Consider the following 27,832-nt stretch of genomic DNA (forward strand, 5'->3'; position numbering starts at 1 on the left):
CAGTACCATCTTCCTAGACTCAAGTTGGAAACTGCTGGGAATTAGCTGTATGATTTTCAAGAAACTTGAATCATACAGTAGATAAAGTATCTGTCTGCAGTGCAGGAGACCCGGGTTCAATTCCTGGGTCAGGAAAACCCCCTGGAGAAGGAAATGGCTACCCACTCCAATATTCTTGCCTGGAAAATCCCATGGACAGAGGAGCCTGGTGGGCTACAGTCCATGGGGTCACAAAGAGTCGGGCACGACTGAGCAACTAACACTTCACTTCACTTCAACAACCTAGACGGGTGGAAGGGTAGGAAGTGGGAGGGAGGTTAGAGAGGGAGGAGACATATGTATACCTATGGCTGACTCAAGTTGATATATGGCAGGGGCCAACACAATATTGTGAAGCAATTTTCCTCCAGTTAAAAATAAGTAAGTTTGGGGAAAAAAGTTCTCATCTTAGCTACATGTGGTGGATGTTAACTGGACTTGGTGTGGTCATCACATCATAATACATACAAATATTTAACCATCATGTTGCTCACCTGAAACTAATCTGCTGTCATATGTCATTTATACCTCAACAAAAGGGGTCCCTGGGGGAGGGCATGGCAACCCACTCCAGTGTTCTTGCCTGGAGAATCCCATGGACAGAGGAGCCTGGAGGGCTACAGTCCAGGGTGTCACAGTCAGTCAGACATGACTGAGCATGCATGCACTCCAAAAAGTGTCCAGTAAAATTTTCTCTTTGGCATAGTTTACCTTAGAATGAGTGGTGGTTTAGTAGCTAAGTCAAGTCTGATTCTTGTGATCCCATTGGCTGTAGCCCGCCAGGCTCCTCTGTCCATGGAATTTTCCAGGCAAGAATACTGGAGTGGGTTGCCATTTCCTTCTCCAGGGGATCTTCCCAACACAGGAACTGAACCTATGTCTCCTACATTGCAGACTTAGAATGTAACATAGAAATTCTACTTTTTTAATAAGGGATAATTTTCCAAAAGAATACTAAGTTTTTGTGGTTGTTTATTTAAAATTTGAGTTTCTAAGTGAACTGGAGTTTGCTTCATCTCAGAACAGTCCCTGGTACACTGTAGATGTCTTGTATCTCTCTCTAGCCTTTCTTCTTGCCATTTCACAGGAGAGTCCTCTGGCTGTCCACTGAAACCTGCCCTCACGCTGCTCCATCCCATCAGGTGGTAGCAGGATGCACTTCCCACCACAGGTCACATCTCTCTGCCTCTCTCTGCCTCTCCTGCAGCCCTGAGGGAGGTTATCACTCAGCTCTCCCCAGTGGAGAGTGAGGGGAGCCCACTGTCTGAACGCAAAATGCAGGGCACACCACCTTGGTGGCTGCAATGGGAGAGGAGGAGCAGGTCCCTGCCTGACCACGTGGAGCAGAGCAATGCATTTGGACTGGCAGGAAGATGAAGCCCCTACATGGAGAGGCCTCGCCTTCAAGCCCATGTATCAATACTTTGGGGCATCTTTGTTACTACAACTCAGTACTAACATTAACAAATACACTCTCCCATTCTAGTCCCACTTCTCCCACTCCTGTCTGCCACCACCGCCTCCTTTTTGACCTCAACTTGCTGCCTCTCCTTAGTTTAAGCCCATGGTGACAGCACAGTCCTACAGTCTTGAGCTCTCTCAAAGTTCAAGCAGAAGCCTCCTATGGCCCCGCCCTTACAACTTCTTTTCTTAGAAGATATCCTAAAACCACTAGTTTACCTCATCAACTACCAAGTGGCCAGCAGGTTTCAAATTCAAGTAACACGTGACTAGGGAAGCAAAAGAGCCATGTTCTTGACCTAGCTCACTGGCTAGACTGTGTTCAGATTTGGATTTAAGGAGATCAAACCAGTCAATCCTAAAGGAAATCAACTCTGAGTATTTATTGGAAGGATTGATACTGAAGCTGAAGCTCTAATTCTTTGGCCACCAGATGCGAAGAGCTGACTAACTGGAAAAGACCCTGATTCTGGGAAAGACTGAGGCCAGGAGGAGAAGGGGACAACAGAGGATGAAATGTTTAGATGGCATCACTACCTCAATGGACATGAGTGTGAGCAAACTCCAGGAGAGATCGTGAGGACAGGGACTGAACAACAACAAACAGCCATGAACTGACAGGTCTCCCCAGGAGTTACAGACAAACAGCATTCACAGTGAACATAAACAAAGAAAGTTGAAAAAGAAGCCAGTGTGTTCACTGATGACAAAGAGAAATCCCATTTCTCTCTGACATGCTTATTCTTTCTCCTAAACAGACCTTCATGATACTTGAGTGGTTAACACTATGTTAGAATATTCTGCTCATGCCAATAAATAATAACCCAACTTGAAAATCCACAGTTTAGATTAAATAATCCATATTTGAGGAATGTCAACAACTTGGTTTCATTTGACAAAAGTCTGGGAAGTCTTAGTCATACTATTATGCACATAATGAAGTAACGAAATATACTTCAACATAATAAGAAGGAAGTGGATATGCTTTCTCATACATTATGCATTCTGGGCTGTGAACTCAATTGTTCTGCATTCCTGGCCCTGATATGGTTATAACCCCATATACTGTCTGTGGTTCAATGTCAAGCCTTAGGAGAAAACCTGGTGATTGATATCACCTCAGGGCCGATTATTTTAAACAGAACTAGTTCCTACACAGCGTAGACAGGAACAGCACATGAACTCTACTTTTTGGATGACATTTATTTAAGGAAAACATCTTTGTAAGCAAAACCATTTACCTGCTCTTTAATTATGGTTAATTCAGAAACAATATTCCTTACACTGCTGTCTCGGTCTTTTTTATCTTTTCCAAATGCTGGGTTATGTAAGTTGACCTCTTTCATTGCTAACAGATTTTGACCACTGCGCTTTCTAACCTAAGATAAATGAGACAAAGAGAGAGAGACAATGGACGAGAGGAAGAAAGTGATTACTACAGATTAATAAGGTCACATGATTAAGCCAAGTCATCTAAATTAGTTATATAACTTCAAAAATTCAATTTGAATTTACACTAAGCTCAGCTCGAAAAAAATTTTTTATCAATATCTCCTGGATCAGGTTATTGTATTTCGCAGGATTTTACTGGATAAGTACAGAAACACCGGTGTGAATTTGGAGAATGTGTCATGTATTAGGACAAGCCATTTTGACGACGTGTGTGAGAAATCAATGATACTTTTTTTGTCTTCAAAGGTCAGTGGCCAGTTTCTAGAGCTGAGAGGGAGATATATCAGTGCGGCCATCTGTTGGACAAAAATCATTCTGCTTTTTATTTCTACCTGCTCACCGACAAGCGCTCCAATTCACGTGTGTGTGAGTGTGCAGGGGGACATGCAACTTGTTTGGGAACATCGGAAATGCTGTTTGAGGGCAAGGTCACCTTGTAAACACAGCCAAAAGCCCCACTGCCGAGATGATCCAAATCGCATAGTTGCCTATATATTTCGAAGGAGCTTTATTCTGATTAATGCTTTCAACATTTTCAGCAATTTGCTTCAGTTCATCCTCCTAACCAAAAAATGAAAAGGAAACAGGTCACTAGGATAAGCACGTTCTAACCGCATGGCAGCCTGCCAAATTAGTTTAAAAGTCAAGACTTACCACTAATAAATTCAACTTTGATACTAATTCTTCATAAGCACTGATATCACGAACATAATGTCCTATATCAATGAAGGTCTCAAACAGGTCGGTGGGGAAAAGTCTACAGAGAAAAATGCATACACATACTTCATGTAGGAGTTGGAAAGTCTGGCCTGTTCCTTCCCTTTTGGATATGGTACACTCGTAGGTCAATTACATTAAATATACTGGCCAACAAATGGGGGGAATAGTGCTTACCAACTTATCCCACAAAAATAAACTAGAGACACATGTCTCAGGGGGTAAGGAAAAGTAACTGGAAAGGAAAGTTCCAGACATCTGTTGCACAACCCTGCGCTTAAAGTTAGGAACACTGGACTGCACAGTTAACAATGGAAGAGAGTGCATCTCATGCTATGTGCTTTTTGCCATAATAAAACAAATAGATATGACACAGATTTTACAGAAATTTTATTTGTAAGACATTTGGGGGTATGGTATCAAACATAGTAGGAATGGATGCTTACTGGATGTTTACTGAACACAGAGCACTTTCACAAATGCCGTTTGGGTCAGTCCTCATATTAACCCGAGGAGGTAAATGTTAACCTAACTCTTGAATGTTTTATTAAAACAAAGTTAAAATACAGATGAATAAAAATGAAGATATTTATGCATCATTTCCAAGCTACTGGTTTCAAGAGTTTAGGTTTATTAAAATCTTTTAAGTTCACCGATATGATTTGTTGTTGTTATTATTCAGCCACTAAGTCCCGTCTGATTCTTTGCAACCCCATGGACTGCAGCATATCAGGCTCTTCTGTCCTCCACTATCTTCCAGAGTTTGCTTAAATTCATATCCATTGAGTTGGTGATGCTATCTAAATATCTCATCCTCTGCTGCCCCCCTCTCCTTTTTCTTTCCATCTTTCCCAGCATCAGAGTCTTTTCCAATAGGTTACCTCTTTGCACTGGTGGTCAAAGTATTGGAGCTTCAGCTTCAGCATCAATCTTCCAATGAATATTCAGGGTTGATTTCCTTTAAGATTGGCTGGTATGATCTCCTTGCAGTCCAAGGGACTCTCAAGAGTCTACTCCAGCATCACAATTTGAAATCATCAGTTCTTTGGCGCTCAGCCTCCTTTATGATCCAACTCTCACATCCACAACTACTGGAAAAATCATGGCTTTGACTATATGGACCTTTGTCAGCAAAGTGATGTCTCAGATTTTTAATATGCTGTCTAGGTTTGTCATAACTTTCCTTCCAAGGAGAAAGTATCTTTTAATTTCGTGCCTGCAGTCACCATCCGCAGTGATTTTGGAGTCCAAGATAATAAAATCTGCCTCTGCTTCCACTTTTTCCCCATTGATTTGCCATGAAGTGATATGACCAGACACCATGATCTTAGATTTTTAAATGTTGAGTTTTAAGCCAGCTTTTTCACTCTCCTCTTTCACTTTCATCAAGAAGCTCTTTAGTTCTTCACTTTCTGCCATTAGAGTGATATCTTCTGTGTATCTGAGCTTGCTGATATTTCTCTCAGCAATCTTGATTCCAGCTTGTGTCTCATCCAGCCTGGTACTTCACATGATGTACTTTGTATATAAGTTAAATAAGCAAGGTGACAATATACAGCCCTGACGTACTCCTTTCTCAATTTTGAACCGGTCCATTGTTCCATATTCAGTTCTACCTCTTGCTTCTTGATCTGCATACAGGTTTCTCAGGTGACAGGTAAGGTGGTCTGGTATTTCCATCTCTTTAACAATTTTCCACAGTTTTCTGTGATTCACAGAGTCAAAGCTTTTAAGGTAGTCAATGAGGCAGAAGTAGACGGTTTACTGGAACTCCCTTGCTTTTTCCATGATCCAATGAATGCTGGCAAATTGATCTCTAGTTCCTCTGCCTCTTCAAAACCCAGTTTGTATATGTGGAAGTTCTCAGTTCACATACTGCTAAAGCCTAGCTTGAAGGATTTTGAGAATAACCTTCCTAGCATGTGAAATGAGTATAACTGTCTGGTAATTTGAACATTTTTTGGCATTGCCATTCTTTGGGATTAGAATGAAAACCAACCTTTTCCACTGCTGTGGCCACTGCTGAGTTTTCCAAATTTGCTGATATATCGAGTGCAGCACTTTAACAGCATCATATGTTAGGCTTTGAAATAGCTCAGCTGGAATTCTATCACCTACACTAGCTTTGTTCGTAGTAATGCTTCCTAAGGCCCACTTGACTTTACATCCCAGGATGTTTGGCTTTAGGTGAGTGACCATGCCATCATGGTTAAGACCTTTCTTGTATAATTCATCTGTGTATTCTTGCCACCTCTTCTTAATCTCTTCTGATTGTTAGGTCCTTACTGTTCCTGTCCTTATTATGCCCATCTGTGCATGAAATTTTCCCTTGATATCTCTCATTTTCTTGAAGAGATCTCTGGTCTTACCCATTCTATTGTTTTCATCTATTTCTTTGCATTGTTCTTTAAGAAGCTCTTCTTATCTCTCCTTGCTATTCTCTGGAACTCTGCATTCAGCTGGGTATATCTTTCCCTTTCTCCCTTACCTTTCACATCTCTTCTTTCCTTGGCTATTTGTAAAGCCTCCTCACACAGTCACTTTGCCTTCTTGCACTTCTTTTTCTTTAGGATGCTTTTGGTTACTGCCTCCTGTACAGTTTTACAAACCTCCATCCATGGTTTTTCAGGTACTCTGTCTACCAGATCTATTCCCTTGAATCTATGCATCACCTCCACTGTATAATAATAAGGGATTTGATTTAGGTCATACCTGAATGGCCTTGTAGTTTTCCCTACTTTCTTCAATTTAAGGCTGAATTTTACAATATGGATTCATGACCTGAGTCACAGTCAGCTCCAGGTCTTGGTTTTTACTGACTGTATAGGGCTTCTCTATCTTGGGCTGCAGAGAACATAATCTGTTTTTGGTACTGACCATCTGGTGATTTACGGCCTTGAAATAAAAGGTTATAATGAATAAATATATATAATAGAATAATAATAATGAATAATGGTGACCACAGCCATGAAATTAAAAGATGTTTATTCCTTGGAAGGAAAGCTATGGCAAACCTAGACAACATAATAAAAAGCAGAGATATCACTTTGCCAACAAAGGTCCATATAATCAAAGCTATGATTTTCCCAGTAGTCATGTAGGGATGTGAGAGTTGGACCATAAAGAATGCTGAACATTGAAGAATTGATGCTTTTGAATTGTGGCACTGGAGAAAACTCTTGAGAGTCCCTTGGACAACAAGATCAAACCAGTTAATCTTAAAGGAAATCAACCTTGAATATTTTAGAAGACTGGTGCTAAAGCTGAAGCTCCAATACTTTGATCACTTGATGTGAAGATCCAACTCACTGGAAAAGACCTTGATACTGGGAAAGACTGAGGGCAGGAAGAGAAGGGGGCGACAGAGGATGAGAAGTTTGGGTGGCATCATCAAAACAACGATGGGAGGGAGGGAACACAGCTCTGCCCATCAACAGATTTTTGGATTAAAGATATACTGAGCACGGCCCCACCCATCAGAACAAGACCCAGTTTCCCCCACAGTCAGTATCTCCCATCAGGAAGTTTCCATAAGCTTCTTATACTTATCCTTCAGAGGGCAGACAGAATGAAAACCACAATCACAGAAAACTAATCAAACTGATCACATGGACCACAGCCTTGTCTAACTCAGTGAAACTATAAGCCATGCCATGTAGGGTCACCCAAGATGGACCGGTCATGGTAGAGAGTTCTGACAAAATGTGGTCCACTGGAGAAGGGAATGGCAAACCACTTCAGTATTCTTCCCTTGAGAACTCCATGGACGGTATGAAAAGGCAAAAAGATAGGGAACTGAAAGATGAACTCCCCAGGTCTGTAGGTGCCCAATAAGCTACTGGAGAAGAGTGGAGAAATAACCCCAGAAAGAATGAAGAGACAGAGCCAAAGCAAAAACAACACCCAGTTGTGGATGTGACTGGTGATGGAAGCAAAGTGTGACTCTGTAAAGAACAATATTGCATAGGAACCTGGAATGTTAGGGCCATGAATCAAGGTAAATTGGAAGTGGTCAAACAGGAGATGGCAAGAGTGAACACTGACATTTTAGGAATCAGTGAACTAAAATGGACTGGAATGGGCAAATTTAACTCAGATGACCAGTATATCTACTACTGTGGGCAAGAATCCCTTGGAAGAAATGGAATAGCCCTCATAGTCAACAAAAGAGTCCAAAATGCAGTACTTGGGTGCAACCTCAAAAATGACAGAATCATCTCTGTTCATTTCCAAGGCAAACCAATCAATATCACAGTAATCCAAGTCTACGCCCCAGCTAGTAATGCTGAAGAAGTTGAAGTTGAATGGTGCTATGAAGACCTATAAGACCTTCTAGAACTAACACCCAAAAAGGATGTCCTTTTCATCATAGGGGACTGGAATGCAAATGTGGGAAGTCAAGAGATACCTAGAGTAACAGGCAAGTTTGGCCTTGGATTAAAAAATGAAGCAGGGAAAAGGCTAACAGAGTTTTGCCAAGAGACTGCACTGGTCATACCAAACACCCTCTTCCAACAACACAAGAGAAGACTCTACACATGGACATAATCAGATGGTCAATACTGAAACCAGACTGATTATATTATTTGTAGCCAAAGAGGGAGAAGCTCAATATAGTCAGCAAAAACAAGGCCAGGAGCTGACTGTGGCTCAGATCATGAACTCCTTATTGCCAAATTCAGACTTTAAATTGAGGAAAGCAAGGAAAACCACTATGACCTAAATCAAATCCCTTACAATTATACAGTGGAAGTGAGAAATAGATTCAAGGGATTAGATCTGACAGACAGAGTGCCTGAAAAACTGGATGGAGGTTCATGACATTGTACAGGAGGCAGGGATCAAGACCATCCCCAAGAAAAAGAAATACAAAAAGGCAAAATGGTTGACTGAGGAGGCCTTACAAATAGCTGAGAAAAGAAGATAAGCTAAAGGCAAAGGAGAAAAGGAAAGATATAAGCATCTGAATGCAGAGTTCCAAAGAATAGCAAGGAGAGATAAGAAAGCCTTCCTCAGTGATCAATGCAAAGAAATAGAGGAAAACAATAGAATAAGGAAGACTAGAGATCTCTTCAAAAAAATCAGAGATACCAAGGGAACATTTCATGAAAAGATGAGCACAATAAAGGACAGAAATGGTATGGACCTAACAGAAGCATAAAATATTAAGAAGTGGTGGCAAAAATACACAGAAGAACTATACAAAAAATATCCTCATGACCCAGATAACCATTATGGTGTGATCACTCACCCAGAGTCACACATCCTGGAATGTGAAGTCAAGTGGGCCTTAGGAAGCATCACTACAAACAAAGCTAGTGGAGGTGATGGAATTCCAGGTGAGCTATTTCAAATCCTAACAGATGATGCTATGAAAGTGCTGCATTCAATATGTCAGCAAATCTGGAAAACTCAGCAGTGGCCACAGGACTGGAAAATGTCAGCTTTCATTCCAATCCCAAAGAAAGAAAATGCCAAAGAATGTTCAAACTACTGCACAATTGCACTCATCTCACATGCTAGTAAAGTAATGCTCAAAATTCTCCAAGCCAGGCTTCAACACTATGTGAACCACAAACTTTCAGATGTTCAAGCTGGTTTTAGAAAAGGCAGAGGAACCAGAGATCAGATTGCCAACATCCGTTGGATCATCAAAAAAGCAAGAGAGTTTCCAGAAAAACATCTACTTCTGCTTTATTGACTATGCCAAAGCTTTTGACTGTGTGGATAACAACAAGCTGTGGAAAATTCTTAAAGAGATAGCAATACCAGACCAGACCATCTTACCCACTTCCTGAGAAATCTGTGTGCAGGTCAAGAAGCGACAGTTAGAACTGGACATGGAACAACAGACTGGGTCCAAATTGGGAAAGGGGTATGTCAAGGCTGTATATTGTCACCCTGCTTATTTAACTTTTATGCAGAGGACATCATGCAAATGCCAGCTGAATGAAACACAAGCTGCAATCAAGACTGCCAGGAGAAATATCAGTAACCTCAGATACGCACATGACACCACCCTTATGGCAGAAAGTGAGGAAGAACTAAAGAGCCTCTTGATGAAAGTGAAAGAGAGAATGAAAAAGTTGGCCTAAAACAACATTCAGAAAACTAAGATTATGACATCCAGTCCTATCACTTCATGGCAAATAGATGGGGAAACAATGGAAACAGTGTCAGACTTTGTTTTGGGGGCTCTAAAATCACTGCAGATGGTGACTGCAGCCATGAAATAAAAAAACACTTTCTCCTTGGAAGAAAAGCTATGACCAACCTAGACAGCATATTTAAAAGCAGGGACATTACTTTGCCAACAAGGTCCATCTAGTCAAAGCTATGAAATACATACATTTCCAGTAGTCATATATGGATGTGAGCTTTGGATTATAAGGAAAGCTGAGCACCAAAGAATTGATGCTTTTGAACTGTGGTGTTGAAGAAGACTCTTGAGAGTCCCTTGGACTGCAAGGAGATCAAACCAGTCCATCCTAAAGGAAATTAGTCCTGAATATTCATTGGAAGGACTGATGTTGAAGCTGAAACTCCAATACTGTGGCCACATGATGTGAAGAGCTGACTCATTGGAAAATCCCCTGATGCTGGGAAAGACTGAAGGCAGGAGAAGGGGAAAGATTGAAGGCAGGAGGAGAAGGGGATGACAGAGGATGAGATGCTTGGATGGCATCACTGTCTCGATGGACATGAGTCTGAGCAAGCTCTGGGAATTGATGATGGACAGCAAAGCCTGGCATGCTGCAGTCCATGGGGTCACAAAGAGTTGGATACAACTGAGCAACTAAACTGAAATTGACACAATGGACGTGAGTTTGTGCAAATTCCAGGAGATAGTAGAGGACTGGGAAGACTGACATGCTGCAGTTCATGGGGTCACCTAGAGTCAGACATGACTTACTGACTGAATAACAACAATAAATAACTAATATTTCCTTTTTTCCCCTAAATGTAAGTGTCATGTAGAAACAAAGTAAAAACACAAAATGTCCCATTCTGAACAAAAGATGTTCAATTAACTCAGGGTTTTGTTTCCATTCTGGTTTATAAGAACCTGGGCCTTTGATTTGGCGAACCTGCCACCTCTATGGCGCACAGACCACACCTGTGGGTGACCACTGTCTGCTTCCCGAGGTGATGGCTTTTCTGTCATGCTCGCCACACGGCCTTGTGATCCAGGAACATCCAGCTTCCTACCCTACAAATGAATTCCTATCCTGTGAAGAGCATCCAGATAAGTATTTTCTTCTCTACTGATTAAAAGGCAGTGCTTAGGACTTCCCTGGGGGTCCAGTGCTTGGGAGCCCACCTACTAATGTGGCGCACTCGGCTTTGATCCCTGGTCAGGAAGGATCCGACATACTACGGGGCAACGAAGCCCAAGGACCCCCACTCCTGAACGCGTGCTCCAGAGCCTGTACTCTGCAACAAGAGAGCAGTCCCTGCTCCCCTCAACTAGAGAAAGCCTGCGCGCAGCAACAAAGACCCAGCACAGCCACAATTTTTTAAAAAAGGAAATGTCTAGATCAACTTCGGACATTTCTGAAGGGGCAAAAACAAGCACATGTTTTTATTTCATTGCTTTAAAAGTTAATGTCTTAAAAAAGAGAGAAAAACTAAACACTGCAGCAGTCACAGGTAATGAAAAGAGGTGTACTGATTTGATTCGTGTGCTTCCTCGTCACTCTGCAAACTTTCGGTGTTAAGATATCATTTAGGGCTGACTTGCTTTATCTGTGGATTTTAAGAAATCTGAGGACACATGTTTTGCATTTTGACTTTTTCTTTTCTTACTGTTTGCATACAAAAGCAGGCCTGTGAAAACAGTTGAATCTAAAGATCACAGGTCACCCGAATTTCTCTAAGCTCATACCTTTTAAACAGTGGTCTGTTTCTTTCCATACTGAAGAGAAACCTCAAGGCTCTGAATGCGTAACACTGGAAAATAGAAGGATATGTGATTCTCAAATGGTAGCTCAAGGAAGTAAAACGTTTTCAGGATAGAATGATCACGAAGCGGACACTAACGTGGCTGTACAGTGAACGTGGCTGGTGGCTGCAGGAGCCACAGCTCGTAACTGAAAACAGGGGACAGAAACACCAGAGTTCTTGTGTTTAAAAAGCATTTGCCCTGTGGAAGGCTTGCGGTCTGGGCCTTGTTTGATTCGGTGCCTGTCGTTAGTTCCTTTCTAGAACGTACAAAAGGAGCACAGAGACAAGAAATAAAACTCCTGTGCCGAGAAAACCAAATGGCACAAGACTTCCAGGAGCTCGAGGTTTATTTTGTTTCTAGCCTGCTACATATGCCTCAATATTTATATAGTTTTCGTGAGAAAATAAACCCTAGAAATGATGGCATATAAAAATATCCACAGGCACAGTGGACTCCAACTTGACAAATTGGTTTCTTGAGTAAAGTCTAAGGCAGTCCCCAGATAGAACCATCTACAGTCACTCCCGAGAACACTCAGAAGAGGCCTGTGAGGGTTCACCAGAGAAAAATAAACACTGGAAATTCTGCAGTGCTGAGAAAAGAGAGCAAGAGAGCCCTGGGCCTGCAGCTATACCTGTACCCGAGGCCACCACAAAGGTGACTAGCGTCTGCTGAATTCAAGTCTGGAATCATCTCATAAAATCAGTGACCTAAATATAGAAGGGTTGCAAACAAAACGGCCTGGGAAAGTCAGGCAGATAACAAGATGACACAAAGGAGCCTGGTGAGAAAGCAAGCGGCTATGAGAAGTGGGGAACCTGTGTGTGTCTTGGGAGAATTTCTGTAAAAATTCTTTAAAACCCTCTGATGACTTAACAGGCTGCACGTCCGGTAAAGGGTGGACTTGTCCTGTTCTGGCAAAAGGTCGGGCCTCTGTGCTCCCTGAGAGGCAGTCATCCCCACACCTGTGTGTTCTCAGTGGCAGCTCTGTCTGCCAGCCCACAGACACCACCACAAATTCTCTGAGGGTCTAACGATCATTCTGGGTGAGAGCCCTGAAGTCAGCTTGAAGGCAAATGTCACATTTTACTTCCTTTTCTAATGACTTGAAAAAAGGGATAAGCTTCAACAGCTGCAAAGGCTTCCTCTGACTCTGATTTTATTATTCCAATGTCTCAGGGAACACTTGCCCTCTGGTGTGCCATATAAGATCCTGCAGAATGAGACCCCTTCTTACCCACCAGGCCCCCTCTCCCAAGGCACTCCCCCTCCTCCTTCACCCCCACACACCTGCCCTAAGCAAAGCACGCTCTAAGCTGCCAGGCCTTCGAGCTGTGTCCATGCTGTTCTCTGTGTATGCTCATCCGCTCTGGAGTAGGAGCCATGCGTGTCCACTCCACCCCTTCACTCACCCAACCAGCACCTTCTCATCTATTGAGATCCATTTTACAAGTCTGCCTTTGTAAAGGAGAAAGGCTAGTGACTGCGCTCCATGCTTAAATACAGCACATAATTTCCCACCCCACCCCCCGCCTTTTTTTTGCTGATATACAAGCAATATTTTTAAAACATAGAACTTATGGATAAGCAAAAAAATATCTAAATAAAATCACCTATCTCCCTATGGAGAAACTACTATTAAATCTTTTACACTGTTTTGACAGCATTTCTTTCCATTCCAGCCTCTCTCACCAGGTATTTTTCCCTCACGGTCAGTACAGGGGACCAGTGCTAACCTACAAGTTCTAAAAATCATACCTCCTATTATCAAAATTTCCCCAGATTCCAGTAACTTGATATTAAAGAATAATAGATATGTTTATTACCTGTAATAGATTAGTTTTTGCTGCATTCTTTTGTTTGTTTGGTAAAATTAATTTTGCTATTGTATATATGCCATTTTCCTGGAAGAATAAAGATGCCATGTTATGAGTGAGCAAGAAGAAAAGAACAACTTTAAAACATTAAAGAAGAACTGTTAGTATAATTTTGGAACCATGAGTCAATTTTATAGGATAATACTAAAGATGTTAATGTAATGTGTTGAAACATCAAAGGGTATAACCACATCTTAAAATTTCAACTGTCATTAAAGATGATAACAAAGTACATCAATTAAAAGTGATTTAAATACTTTAAAAACAAAGAGTAGGAACCAAAATGTGAGCAGAGTTAAGGGACCCAAGTATTTCTATATTTTGCATTTTAAATATAAAATTATAAAATACAATTATAATATATAAAATATTTCTCCCTTTATTGTTTTGTTAATTAAACAATACATGGAGATAAATGAGTATAGAAAAGAGAAAATTAAGAGAAAATATATTTTTAAAAATGAATGCTATTTGTATAAACAATTAACATCTTTCTAGACTTATTCTAATACAAATATACACATGGAGAAGTGAACAAAATGTACTGCCTTACTGGTACTTTTGTATTATCTATTAAATACATAATTTACTAAATTCTCTACGTGGACATTTATAACTGTGCAGAGTTTTACTGCCTTACTGCATTCAGTCTTTTACAAAATAATCTATTTTTAACTGGAGGATAACTGCTTTACAATACTGTTGTAAATATTGTATTGTTGGTTTCTGCCGTACATCAACATGAATCAGCCATAGGTATACACATGTCCCCTCTCTCTTGAAGCTCCCTCCTCGCTCCCACCCCATCGCACCCCTCCAGGTTGTCACAGAGGTTGTCTGCACTCCCTGCATGATACAGCAAATTCCCACTGGCTACCTATTTTACATATGGTAATGTATGTTTCCATGGCACTCTTTCAGCTTGTCCCTCCCTCTCCGTCCCCCACTGGGTCCACAAGTCTGTTCTCTGTGTCTGCATCTCCATTGTTGCCCTGCAGATAGGTTTATCAGTACCATCTTTCTATATTCCATATATATGTGTTAATATACGATATTTGTTTTTCTCTTTCTGACTGACTAGCTATTATGTGAATTAGTCTTACGGTTTCCTTGTTTTATACATGACAAAGTCAAAGCTTAGGCAGAATACTTTTCCAGAGGCCAAGCCAGCAAGTTAACAGTAATGGGACTGAGCTTCCCCCTGCCTCACCAGCCACCCTGACCTGCTGAATTCCTCAGGGACTCTCATCACTGCTGACCTGATCCTTACTAACATTATGAATTTATATATTTTTAAGTTGATGTATTGACCCCCCAAAAAAAACGTTTCCTCTGTAAAATCCAACAAACAGGAAGTAACTTTTATAACAGAAACACATTACAGGGTTGTATACAAATGTGTGTATTTATGCACACACACACATACATATGACTCTATATGTAGTAAGTTGGTTACTGAATGATGCTGTGTGTGCTTTGTGAAATTAGTCCCTCAGCAATAAATATTTTTGTTTGCTGTGTTTCATCCATATGACCCCCCCATCCCACTACTGGGCATATACCCTAAATAACTTGACGTCCTCTTGGCTCATGGCATCCTGTGTGCCCCAAATTAAAGCAGTTCAGGATAGCTGTTTTAAAAAGGATAAAGAGAATGAAATAAACTGCATATAATATAAGAAATAAACACCATCAGTCAACTACATGGCAGTTCTCTGAAAGCTAAGTGAGTTAACAGGGTAAGGACAAGAATATAAAATGGAATCCTGCATGTTAGCTAAGATATTACAATATTTTAAGACCACGTTGCTGGGACCATAGAGGCCATGATCTGGGATACCGGGCCGCCTGCAGGGGGCTCCCTGCACAGCGGCGTGGCCCGGCACCCCCCCCCCCCGCCCCGCCCTCTCACCTGCACCACCTGGTGGGCATTGCTGTCGTCCAGCACCAGCTCCGTGAGGGCCGCACAGCAGGCTGCAATGAAAACCACCAAACACCGAGTCTTTCGTGCCCACGGCTGCACTTGCATGGTTACACCAGCACTCTCACTCTCTGCCTCAGAGAACTTCACTGGCAGGGTCATTTCTCAAAAAACACTAATTTTCTGGGCCTTCCCTGGTGGACCAGTGACCAAGACTCCACATTCCCATTGTAGAGGGCCCAGGTTTAAGCCCTGGCCAGGGAGCTACATCCTACATGATGCAACTAAAAACCCCGCATGCCGAAATGAAAATCAAAGATTCCGTGTGCTGCAGCAAAGACCTCATGCACCCAAATAAAGAAATAATTTTTTAAAAGAGTTGGTTTTAAAACAAACACTGATTTCCCCTCTGGTACATCTCTGGGGAAAGGCAGCCGAGCTGTGCTGGCCGGTGTCTGTCTTCTCTGTGTAACCCAAGTGTACGCCCACCCCAGGCCTCCTGTGCTCTGGGGGAGGCGGGCAGGCACCGTCCGCCCTGAGCCCAGCACAGGCCCTCATGGAGCAGGTGCATAGTGCACATCCACGATGGTGGACAAATAGTGCACACTTTAAATACACTATAGAAAGTAACCTTTACAGTCTGAGCATGAACTGTTTCAGAGGGCTGATACACTAGGGCACGGAACTTGTAAGAAGAAGGGGCCAGGAGTCCAACTCCTGGTTGTGCACCTGTCCAGAACACAAAGTCTGGGGTGTCGTTAACCTGCAGTTCCAACACTGGTACCAAGAAGTTTTCAAGCATCCACATGAATTTAACTTCACAGTTTTTATAGTTATAAATTGGGCCTAATTAATATTATCCTTATAATCTTAGAATAATATAAAGTTAAACAGTATCAAATAATAAAACATAATAATGTGATATAAATACCTGCTTGAAGAGAGAAAGTATTTTCTTGTATTTCCCGAGGGCTTAAATCTTCTGACAAATGAAGCTGCTGGATTCGGCCAGCCGCATTGGCACTAGACAGGCTTCCAATGGAGGAACGATCAGAAACAAAATTTCTGTCTCTGAAAAAGAAAAGTCAATGCACAGGCCGATTTACCAATGGCAGTTCACGGTCAATGCTTTCTGGTTTCCATTTGAGAAATCTTGCCTCTCCCAGATCATCAAGTTTTCTCCTATCTTATCTTTATTGTTTGACCTTCCAAACTACCCAGACATGATTTTTGTGTACGGTGTGATGTAGGAGTCATCTCTCTCTGTTGCATTCAGCCGCCTCTGTTTTGAACTCTTTTCCTCTGCCATTTACTTGAATACATTTCGGTCTTCATCATTCTGCGGTTTGTCTTTTTCCATTAAATGTCAGTCTTCTTTTATCTTAGGGAAGTTCTCTTCTATTAGGTCACTGAGGCTTTGCAAAATTTCCCTTGGTTTCATTCTTTACCTTAGGGATGTTAATTACCCACATGTTCCGCGGCCATATGCTTCATTTTCCAGCTGCTCTCGCTCCCTCGTCCCCTTCCCTTGTGCCGCGTGTAATGTCATCAGGCACGCCCTTCCTTTCACTGACTCCACGTTCTTCCTTGTCCTGGGTTTGTGCATTAAGTCCTCATCTCTCCCAGCTGCACAGTCATCCTGCTCCTTTGTACTGTTCTATCACCTCATCTTCAATTTCATTTCATAAACTTCACGGTCTGTTCAGTCTAACAAAACAAAGCATTGGATTTTCTATTTACTTGGTGTAACACCTTCCACAGCAGATTATTTATCTGTCTTTATTTGCTTTGCTGCCTTTTGTTTTACATGATTGCCCAGAGTTGTTTTTTGTTTGTTTTTTCATATTTATTTGTCATGACAGCAGCTCCACCTAGATTTCTATATGCCCAAATATAACGTGGATGGAGTCTCCCCGGCCTCCCTCCTGAGTCACCCAGGCCCTCTGTCCTTCCTTTGGGGAGCACAGGGAAGACAGTGGAGCCAGGTCTAGGGATAGTCACCATCAGTGATCTTCAATTATGATAAAACTTGAATGTCAGGGACCACTCTGCCTGATCAAGAGCACAGAGCCTTTTAGTTACTGCCTCTGACTTTGGGACTGCAGGTGGATGGGCATGACTAGATCTCACGACACAGCCTGTTCATACTCCAGCCAGCAGACAACCTGGCAGCCTCATACCAGCTCCAGGCAGCCAAGCTCTGAAAGGATACTGTTTACCCAGCTGGGGTCATAATTCTCCCAGAGCACTGAGTAATGTTTAACACAGAAGAAGTGTTGACATATAGCATCTTTCCAGGGAAGAGATTTCTAACATTGTACCACAGAAGTGGACTGGGAAAATTACTTTTTTTAGATGTAAAAGAACCCTTTTCTATCAAGAATAGTTATGGCTTGAACAAAATAGGGAAATAGTGCCTTATATTAAACTCAGTTCTGTGCAGGCACTGTCCTTGAAATATTGCTTAACTATTATATAATTTAATTTTATCATCAAGAAAATAGCTCCTCTCCAAGAGGCCTCCCCACAGCTACTGTAATAACTATCATGGAACAAAAATCACCACCACCACCACCACCATCATCCTACAGACTCAAGCGGGGAAAAATAATCTGCAACCAGAGTTACTCTGACTATTAGGCTAACCCATCATGCCACATTACTAATGAAAGATTTATAATTTAAACTTTAAAGTATTTGAGATTTTTGTGTGATATTCATGAAAACAAGAAGGTTGTCAACAGTCTACACATCTTTTCCTTGGTTTTGGTAAGGACAGAAATTGTTGAGAAAGCTACTGCTCAGATCTCTAGCCTATTCTTACACTTTGGAAAGTTCCCTCAGAGAATGGAAGTGATGACACACGGCTCCACAATATCAAGTTACAAGGCACAATAAGCACAAAGTCTGAATGACGTTGATTTGATAGCATGTTATATTAAAATTGATGTTACTCTTTTATTAGAATGAGCTTTATTTACATACTACAGATAAGTGTGATCTTTTTCTAGGCAGATATAAAATCCTTTTCACCTTTAATTCAGCATCTAGAGGGGTGAATTATGCTTTATAATAATTTTAGGTAATAGAATCCTCCCACTAATGGTACCAATAGATGTTGTTATTCAATACTTCAATGTACTTAATACACATAATATCTACCTACTATCTGTTGTTACTGTTATAATTTTTGCAACAAGAGAACTTCAGTTTGCAACTCTTTTAACAAACCATTCCTTCCCCAGATTCATGGCTCTGAACATCACTGAATTCTGTCTTTAAAAGAGAGACAGCAAGGTGTTCACATAGCTCAGAGCACTGCCATGGAGATTAGAGAGACAAGAGGAGCAACTGGACCAGGGTCAGTAACATGCAATCATTTGATGGACAGTATTTTCTCCTGTTTCAGCTAAGGATTATACACCTGCTCCTGTCATGCAGGCTTTGCCTTCTCTTTATAGATGAGTGACATATATGCACACACAGACATTTCAGTAAAACAGTAGTAACTAGTGTACTTGTTGGGATTACAATATGCATATACTGATTCAAGAAGGGTGGCCAGACAAATGTTTTCTTTGGGTTTCTATTCAGCCCACATTTGCAGAGTGAAGGCCTCCTTTACCCCTGGCACTAGCCTGGAGGCTGGTGATGCAAAGATAAACATGTCAGGGCTCCCCCCAACCAAGAAGCTAAAAAGACAAATGCTCCCAACATTGACGAAGAGCCTGTTTACTACAAGTAAAAATGACTGCAGAAGAGAAATGACCAAAGAGCAGAGGGGAGCTAGCCGAGCACGTGCCCACCCTGCCTTCAAGCGGCTGAGACCCCAGCCTTCATCAACCAGGGTAGAACAAGTGAAAGGCCTCCCTGACTCACCCTCGCAAAATATGAAGAAGTTGCTTGATGCCGCCCCAGATGCGGATTTCCACGCTGGTCTCTGGGTCCTCGCAAATCTGCACCAGAATCCAGACGACACTCCATAGCAGCTTCAGGTGGTCTGAGTGCAGCAGGCTGAGCAGGACGGGGACCCCCTCATAGAGCTTCACCTGCTCTCTCACCTGGCGCTCGGCACAGAGCAGGCGCAGCAGCTCGGCTGTCAGCCTGCGATGGGGTGGGAGTAGGGGAGGGGGTGCACTCAGCTCAGTGGGACCGGCCTGGCTTGGTTCACACTGAGCTGCTCACTTGCACAGACTGTGGCGCTAGCACACTCTACATCCTGGTCTGCACACGTTTCTGTAAAGGCTGGACCACAGCTAAGTGTCTGTAGCTCTGGAGGCCTTACAGTCTCTGTCACAACTACCCAGTCACACTGACATGGAAAAAGCAGCCACAGGCAACACACAAAAACCAACAGGCACAGCTGTGTGCCAATAAACCTTTATTTACAAAAACAGGCAGGGGGCCAAATTTCTCCTGCAGAAATTTACCCCTTTGTAAGCACTTTTTAAGTCACATCTTCATGGTATCCCCATTGGTCTGGCTAAAAACCTACTAACCAGCAAATAGGCATCAAGTACATACAATGGGGACTGTACTGTGCTCAAGACCAAAGAAATATAAAAGCTCTTAGTCTTCAGAAACTTATCATGTGATTATAAAAATGAGACATTAGGGACTTCCCTCATGGTCCAGTGGTTAAGAATCCACCCTCCATTGCAAAGGGCATGGGTTCAATCCTTAGTCAGGAAACTAAGACCCACACGCTCAGGGCACCTAAGCCTGCATGCCACAACTAAGACCTAATGCAGCCAAATAAATAAATCTTTTTTTAAAAAAATGAGACATTAATACATGATGGCAAAAAACACTATGATCCAGGGAAATTAAATGCAAAGCGCTCAGTGAACACCTGGAGAATAAAAGATAATGATGGATAAGACATAAGGTTCAACTAATCTCTGAAACATTACGATGACAGACATTTCAGAGAACCATCCTATCCTCCAGGCTCACACTCCGAACACTCTCCCGGGATGGTGTCATTTATTCTTAAGGCCTCAGACCCTCTCTCTGCCCTACGTGGAGAGTTCATGCAAACATCACTCCCAACCTCTGGAGTTTCCAGCAAGCCACTTAGGTGCTCCACAGGCACTCACCCAACTATCTCTAGGCTCAAAGTCCTTATCCTCCTCCGCAGATCAGCCCTTCCTCTCATGTTCCTGATCTCCACAGCCTTTTCAATTTCCAAGCCAAAGATTGGGAATCCTCCAAGACACCTCCTCTTCAACCTGTCCCTGCAGTGGGGAACCTCCAGTGCCCGGTTTCCGAGGCAAGCACTGGGGCTAATTCTTCTGTGAGTCTGGCAGTAGCCATCCCCACTGTCCCTCCATCCTCGTGATGTTCAACTATGCTCACGATACAAGCGCCTCAGCCACCCACCTCTCCAACATTCCCATTCTTATCTGGACTCACAATTCTTTGTGTGTGTGCTAAGTCCCTTCAGTTGTGTCCAGTGCTTTGCAACCTTATGGATTGCAGCCCACCAGGCTTCTCTGTCCATGGGATTCTCCATGAATACTGAGGGCAAGAATACTGGAGTGGGTTGCCATGCCTTCCTCCAGGGGATCTTCCTGACCCAGGGATCGAACCTGCGTCTCTTATGTCTCCTGCATTGGCAGACGGGTTCTTTACCACTAGTGCCACCTGGGAAGCCCCCACAATTCCTTTACCTGAGCTAATTTCCATAGCTCCTCTCCCTCCCAAACTTTCATGCTCTGACATTCAGAACATATGTGCTTTGGTACACTGCGTTCTTCACCTTCTCAAACTTACTTCACCACACCTTCCCTCCTTGTTCTAAGTGAATCGCATTTTGTGGCTGAATCCCACACCCCACACACTAAAATCAGAAGAACGGTTCCCACGAAATCCATCCGATCATGCTTAAAATCTGTGAGTCTCCATGATGTTCATGATAAAAGCCACACTATTTAGCACAAACAGCCCATCAATGACCTAGTTAAAGGTGTCTCATCTGTAAAATATGGGAAGAAAGTTACCATTCAGATTAAACAAGTCAACACAGAGAAGTGCTTAGAGCAGGGCCTGGCCTGTAAAGGGCTGGCCAAAGTGAACTCTATTTCTAACTCATCGCCATCTGCTGAACTAGTTTTCTGCACCCCTTCCACACCCTGCTGCGGCTGCACCCACCCACACACGCTCATCTCTTCACATCACTGCACGCCTCCAGGGGGAGAATATTCTGTTTACTTGTCCCTTTTACTGCCCGGACAATTGCCCCTTCTTTTAGGAAACTTGGAATGACCTCTTGCTCCAATTGGAGGTGCCCTGCCCCCGGGGTATCTGTCCTGTGCCTTACCGACCACAGCAACTACAACATTGGGGTAGAACTGAGGGCTCGTGTGTCTGACCCTCCCCTACGTTGTGCAGCCCTGTCTCACACACTTTTGGTTTTTCAATACCTGTGCAGGGTCTATTAGGTAAATGGCAGATAACCAAATCTATACCAACCAGTGCAGTTGGTAAAAGAGGGTTAAATTGGCTTAGAAGAAGAATTCAAGGGATTTACTATGAGTTAAATGTCAGTGCTTTATTGCCTGGGATTTCTATTAACTATTTTGCCTCCTTAGAATATTATGATTTTTTTCAACTCAGTATCAAATGATACTGAACTAAGTATCAAATGACACAGGTTGCAACTTGATAACCTAACAGCTGGATAGAGTAAGTTTTCAGGGCAAAATGTAGTTCAAGTGAAAATGATTCATTTTACTTTAGATTCCGTTTTGGTCACGAAATAAGTCAGTAGCTATCTTAGTGTATTTTACTTGCCTTAAGCAAAATGGCTGTCTGAGGAGGCCTTACAAACAGCTGTGAAAAGAGAGGAAGCGAAAAGCAAAGGAGAAAAGGAAAGATATACCCATTTGAATGCAGAGTTCTAAAGAATAGCAAGGAGAGAAAAGAAAGCCTTCCTCAGTGATCAATGCAAAGAAATAGAGGAAAACAATAGAATGGGAAAGACTAAAGATCTCTTCAAGAAAATTAGAGATACCAAGGGAACATTTCATGCAAAGGTGGGCTCAATAAAGGACAGAAATGGCAGGGACCTAACAGAAGCAGAAGATATTAAGCAGAGGTGGCAAGAATACACAGAAGACCTGTACAAAAAAAGAGCTTTACGACCTAGATCATCATGATGGTGTGATCACTCACCTAGAGCCAGACACCCTGGAATGTGAAGTCAAGTGGGCCTTAGGAAGCATCACTACAAACAAAGCTAGTAGAGGTGATGGAATTCCAGTTGAGCTATTTCAAATCCTGAAAGTTGAGGCTGTGAAAGTGCTGCACTCAATATGCCAGCAAATTTGGAAAACTCAGCAGTGGCCACAGGACTGGAAAAGGTCAGTTTTCATTCCAGTCCCAAAGAAAGGCAATGCCAAAGAATACTCAAACTACCGCACAATTGCACTCATCTCACATGCTAGTAAAGTAATGCTCAAAATTCTCCAAGCCAGGCTTCAGCAATACATGAACTGTGAACTTCCAGATGTTCAAGCTGATTTTAGAAAAGGCAAAGGAAACAGTAAATTGCCAACATCCAATGGATCATTGAAAAAGCAAGAGAGTTCCAGAAAAACATCTATTTCTGTTTTATTGGCTATGCCAAAGCCTTTGACTGTGTGGATCACAATAAACTGTGGAAAATTATGAAAGAGATGGGCGTACCAGATCACCTGACCTGCCTCTTGAGAAACCTATATGCAGGTCAGGAAGCTACAGTTAGAACTGGACATGGAACAACAGGCTGGGTCCAAATAGGAAAAGGAGTTCGTCAAGGCTGCATATTGTCACCCTGCTTATTTAACTTATATGCAGAGTACATCATGAGAAACGCTGTGCTGGATGAAGCAGGAGCTGGAATCAAGATTGCTGGGAGAAATATCAATAACCTCAGATATGCAGATGACACCACCCTTATGGCAGAAAGTGGAGAACTAAAGAGCCTCTTGATGAAAGTGAAAGAGGAGAGTGAAAAAGTTGGGTTAAAGCTCAACATTCAGAAAACTAAGATCATGGCATCCAGTCCCATCACTTAATGGCAGATAGATGGGGAAACAGTGGAAACAGTGTCAGACTTTATTTTTCTGGGCTCCAAAATCACTGTAGATGGCGACTGCAGCCATGAAATTAAAAGATACTTACTCCTTGGAAGGAAAGTTATGACCAACCTAGACAGTATAGTAAAAAGCAGAGACATTACTTTGTCAGCAAAGGTCTGTCTAGTCAAGGCTATGGTTTTTCCAGTGGTCATGTATGGATGTGAGAGTTGGACTATAAAGAAAGCTGAGCACCGAAGAATTGATGCTTTTGAACTGTGGTGTTAGAGAAGACTCTTGAGAGTTCCTTGGACTGCAAGGAGATCCAACCAGTCCATCCTAAAGGAGATCAGTCCTGGGTGTTCTTTGGAAGGACTGATGTTGAAGTGTTGAGGCTGAAACTCCAATAATTTGGCCACCTGATGCAAAGAGCTGACTCATTGGAAAATACCCTGATGCTGGGAAAGATTGAGGGCAGGAGGAGAAGGGGAAGACAGAGGATGAGATGGTTGGATGGCATCATCGACTCAATGAACATGGGTTTGGGTGGACTCCGGGAGTCGGTGATGGACAGGGAGGCCTGGCGTGCTGCAGTTCATGGGGTCAAAAAGAGTCAGACGGGACTGAGCGACTGAACTGAACTGAAAGCAAAATTGATTTTAGGAATCTAATCATTTATTAATACACAATCTGAAATTACTAAAAGTAGAGCCACCTTAGAGTTTCTTTCCTTAAGGAGATAGGATGTAAATAAATGTAATAAACAAAAGTATTAAAGATGCAATCATGTATTTATATATTTCTAATATATGACCAGTTCTAGAAGTGAGACAGGACTAGAGATAAACTGATATACCTCTTTATTATTTGTTACTTTATATATATTAAATAGAAAATAAATGCAAAGCTGACTTGTGATATTCAGTTAGCAACGTAACATGGCATAATTAGAATAATAACCATCATTTTCATCAAATATAAGACACTGCCATTTTCCTGTATTAGCAATCCTACCTTTTGGAAAGCAAGTCATATTCGTGTAAAATCATCAGCAGATTTTCTACAATGTTGAGCTCACTTATCTTCTCCCTACACTCTGGACTACAAATTGAAAAGTATTAGTAACTATGAGAAATGTCTTTTATTGACACCGCATCCACATGTTTAATATCTTAGTCCTCATATTATCCCAGGAGGAGAAGCAAAATGCAATATGGCTCTATAGAGCGGGGCTACATTAAATGCCAACATTCAGTAAGTATTATACTTCATAAACTTAAATTTGTTCAGTAACAGTATGATGATTAACACAGTCCCCACTGGAGAGGGGGATTCACAGGGTGTTCACTAAAAAGCAGTGAGGAGCATTACTCACAATATCCAAGAAACACAAACAAGCTACAGGTCCTTTGACAGATAAAATAGAGAAATGTGATAATTGAATATTTATACTTAGTTACAAGTGAAAATAATTGGGTGCATGACTGAATATTATTCAGCCATAAAAACATGCTGTCATTGTTGATAATGCGGATGAACCTAGAGGACATTCTGTTAAATGAAATAAACCAAACAGAGAAGGGCAACTACCATATGGCATCGCTTACATGTGAAATTGAAAATAAGCAAAACTGACTATATAGAAACAGAGAACAGAATAGCAGGTGTTTACTAGGGGCTGGAAGCAGCAGGAACAGGGAGATGTGGGTTAAAGTGCACACACTTTCGGGTATGAGAAGACTGTGCACTAAAGACCCAACTACTTGGCAACCACAGTTAGTAACACAGGGCCGTGCACGTGAAAGTTGCTGAGAGAAGAATTTACATGTTCTTATCACAGAACCAAAGAGAGAGGTGAAGAGGTGTTAATTATCTTGGTCTTGGTAATCAGCCCACAGTGTATATGTGTATCAAATCTTTACATTATACACTTGAAATACATAAAATTACATGTGTAACTATTCCTCAATAAAGCTGGGAAAAAAAAAAAAAAACCGTGATCAAATGACTGGCATAAAAACATACTTCAAGTTTTTTATTTAAAATAGTCATAATCTCTGAAAGGGTTATCTAGAGTTTTTTAAAGTGCAAAAATATTTAAAAGTCTTAAACATAGAGGACAGAATGAAGAAAGACAGTCAGGGAGATTCAACTGTCAAAGAAATGTGCAATTTGAAAGTAGAAATAAGTGAGGGTTGAATGAAAAGAGTAGGTAAATATTTCTGGTCAGAAAAAAATTTTTAACTGCTTTGCTCTTCCAACTTAAATTCTAAAATGATGCATTTCCATCCCGTTCCTCTTCAATATATTGATGGCATTTCATGTTTTTATTCACAAATCTTAACTAAGTAGGTAACAAAATAAATTTTGCATTTCTCCTATCTGAGTTGCTACAGCAGCACAACTTTTAAAAATGCGCTCACCTTTCAGCTAAACTAGCCAGAGCCAGAAGAGCACCCAGCAGAACATTCGTATCTCGGGCACTGAGTAAATTCACTAATGTCTGAAAAACAGAGTAAAATAAAGTTTAATTATGTAAAAGTACAAGCTTCTTGGACAGTATGTTTCCTTCTAAAGATCATAGATACTTAACCTCAAAAAAGAAGGTTTGTTAAACATTCACAATTCTCAGTTGTTTCTGCGGCAGGCGTCCACCACTCTTTGGACGAGCTCCCTGTATCTCAACAGTCACCTTCTCAGGATTCCTATTACTATTACTCCTGTTCCTATTACATTTTCAGAGTCCCCCAGCGTGTACACTCAGACACACTTCAGGCCAGAGCTGCAGCCTGTACAATTGCAAGGCTGATTTTGGGTTTCCACTATGTGAACTTTCCCCTTTGTGACCTCATGCACTTTACATGGCGCTAGCATTATCTTTGTTTCTCAGATCCCATCCTCTTTTTTTCCTCTCACTTTTTCCTGTCTTTTTTTTTCCCCCCCAAGGTGCATGGTATATGGGATCTTAGTTCCCTGAATAGGGATTGAACCTGCAGCCCCTGCCGTGAAAGTTCAGAATCCTAACCACGGGACCACCAGAGTAGTCCCTCCTTTCTGTCCTCCAACACAATGTTTCCCAGGCTCCAGTCACTGACATATCATTTCACAATTTTTGTCACATGGCACCCTTAACACTAACTTAATATTACTCAAAAATGTTCTTCAAATTCTGATATTAGTGAAATATATAGCTTTTGAAATAAAAAACGCTAACCTGTATATCACTAAGAATCAACCTCCATAAAATGAGTAGCATGTGCTAACACTTTTAGACAACTTTTCCCTAATACTTGCTGAATAGTGGCTTCCTGGGACACCGAAACTCACAAACTATTGAAACCTGGCTCTAGGCAGCTACCATCTAAATGGCTTTGCTATAAATATAAATGTAGTGTGTTTTGATTAAGCCTGCATTCATTCATCTTGAAATATGTATTTGACTCACAGGTACTAAACCATCTTATTATGAGATTAAACCACATGAAACTGACCTACAGACCATGGTAATTCCCTATGGTTCAAACTAACATGACTTCTGTGCCAAACTAATATTCTTTTATTTGTAACCACACACCTGGGGTCAGTTTATGTATAACAACATTTAAATTAGGCAATCAAATTAGTTGATTAAGCAATAAAGAATTAAACAGCATAAAAAAAGAAGTTTCAGAAAATCTCTATTTGCTGTTTCTAAATTTATTCTTTAGGTGGGTTAGCAGAGATTGGCAGTTCTAGGCTAGGTCAGCAAGTTTTCGAATTATAATTACGGGTGGGGTGGCTTGACTACAAGTGCTCTGGACCCCGCACATGAATCATCACCCCATGACACTGAAGCAGGAACTCCTCTGGGACCACTCACCTTGTGAGCTCCGCTTGTGGTGACCCATTCTCTTTGGTCTCTGACAGCAGCAAGTTTTTGAAAAATATCTAAAAAGAAATGAGATATTTCAATGAGGGATTTGAAGCTTACAGCGGAGGAGTGCTTAAGCTTCCCAGGTAGCACTAGCTGTTAAAAAAAAAAAAAAAAAACACCTGCCAATGCAGGAGACCTAAGAAACAGGGGTTTGATCCCTGGGTTGGGAAGATCCCCTGGAGAAGGCCACTGCAACCCACTCCAGTATTCTTGCCTGGAGAATCCCGTGGACAGGGGGGCCTGGCAGGCTACAGTCCACAGGGCCACAAAGAGTTGGGCACAACTGAAGCAACTTAGCATGCATGCAAAACATATTTTTACCAAAAGTTGCTTTCATAGGCTTCCCCTGTGGCTCAACTGGTCTGCCTGCAATGCCGGAGACCTGAGTTGGATCCCTGGGTTGGGAAGATCCCCTGGAGAAGGGAAAGGCTACCCACTCCAGTATTT

General features: G+C 41.8%; 1 protein-coding gene across 1 annotated transcript in view; it reads right to left on the minus strand.

Annotated features, from left to right (window-relative positions):
* Positions 1-27,832, minus strand: part of NEK10 (NIMA related kinase 10) — a 269,835-nt gene that overhangs the window by 159,783 nt on the left and 82,220 nt on the right. Inside the window, 12 exon segments of the mRNA XM_059879962.1 lie at positions 2,742-2,879; positions 3,386-3,429; positions 3,432-3,513; positions 3,607-3,709; positions 11,555-11,619; positions 13,441-13,518; positions 15,404-15,465; positions 16,344-16,483; positions 19,292-19,516; positions 24,487-24,573; positions 25,896-25,975; positions 27,332-27,399. Of these exon segments, the coding sequence (XP_059735945.1) occupies positions 2,742-2,879; positions 3,386-3,429; positions 3,432-3,513; positions 3,607-3,709; positions 11,555-11,619; positions 13,441-13,518; positions 15,404-15,465; positions 16,344-16,483; positions 19,292-19,516; positions 24,487-24,573; positions 25,896-25,975; positions 27,332-27,399 (1,172 nt within the window).

The sequence above is a fragment of the Bos taurus genome, chromosome 22 (genome assembly GCF_002263795.3).
Source record: "Bos taurus isolate L1 Dominette 01449 registration number 42190680 breed Hereford chromosome 22, ARS-UCD2.0, whole genome shotgun sequence".
In the NCBI taxonomy this organism is placed as follows: domain Eukaryota; kingdom Metazoa; phylum Chordata; class Mammalia; order Artiodactyla; family Bovidae; genus Bos; species Bos taurus.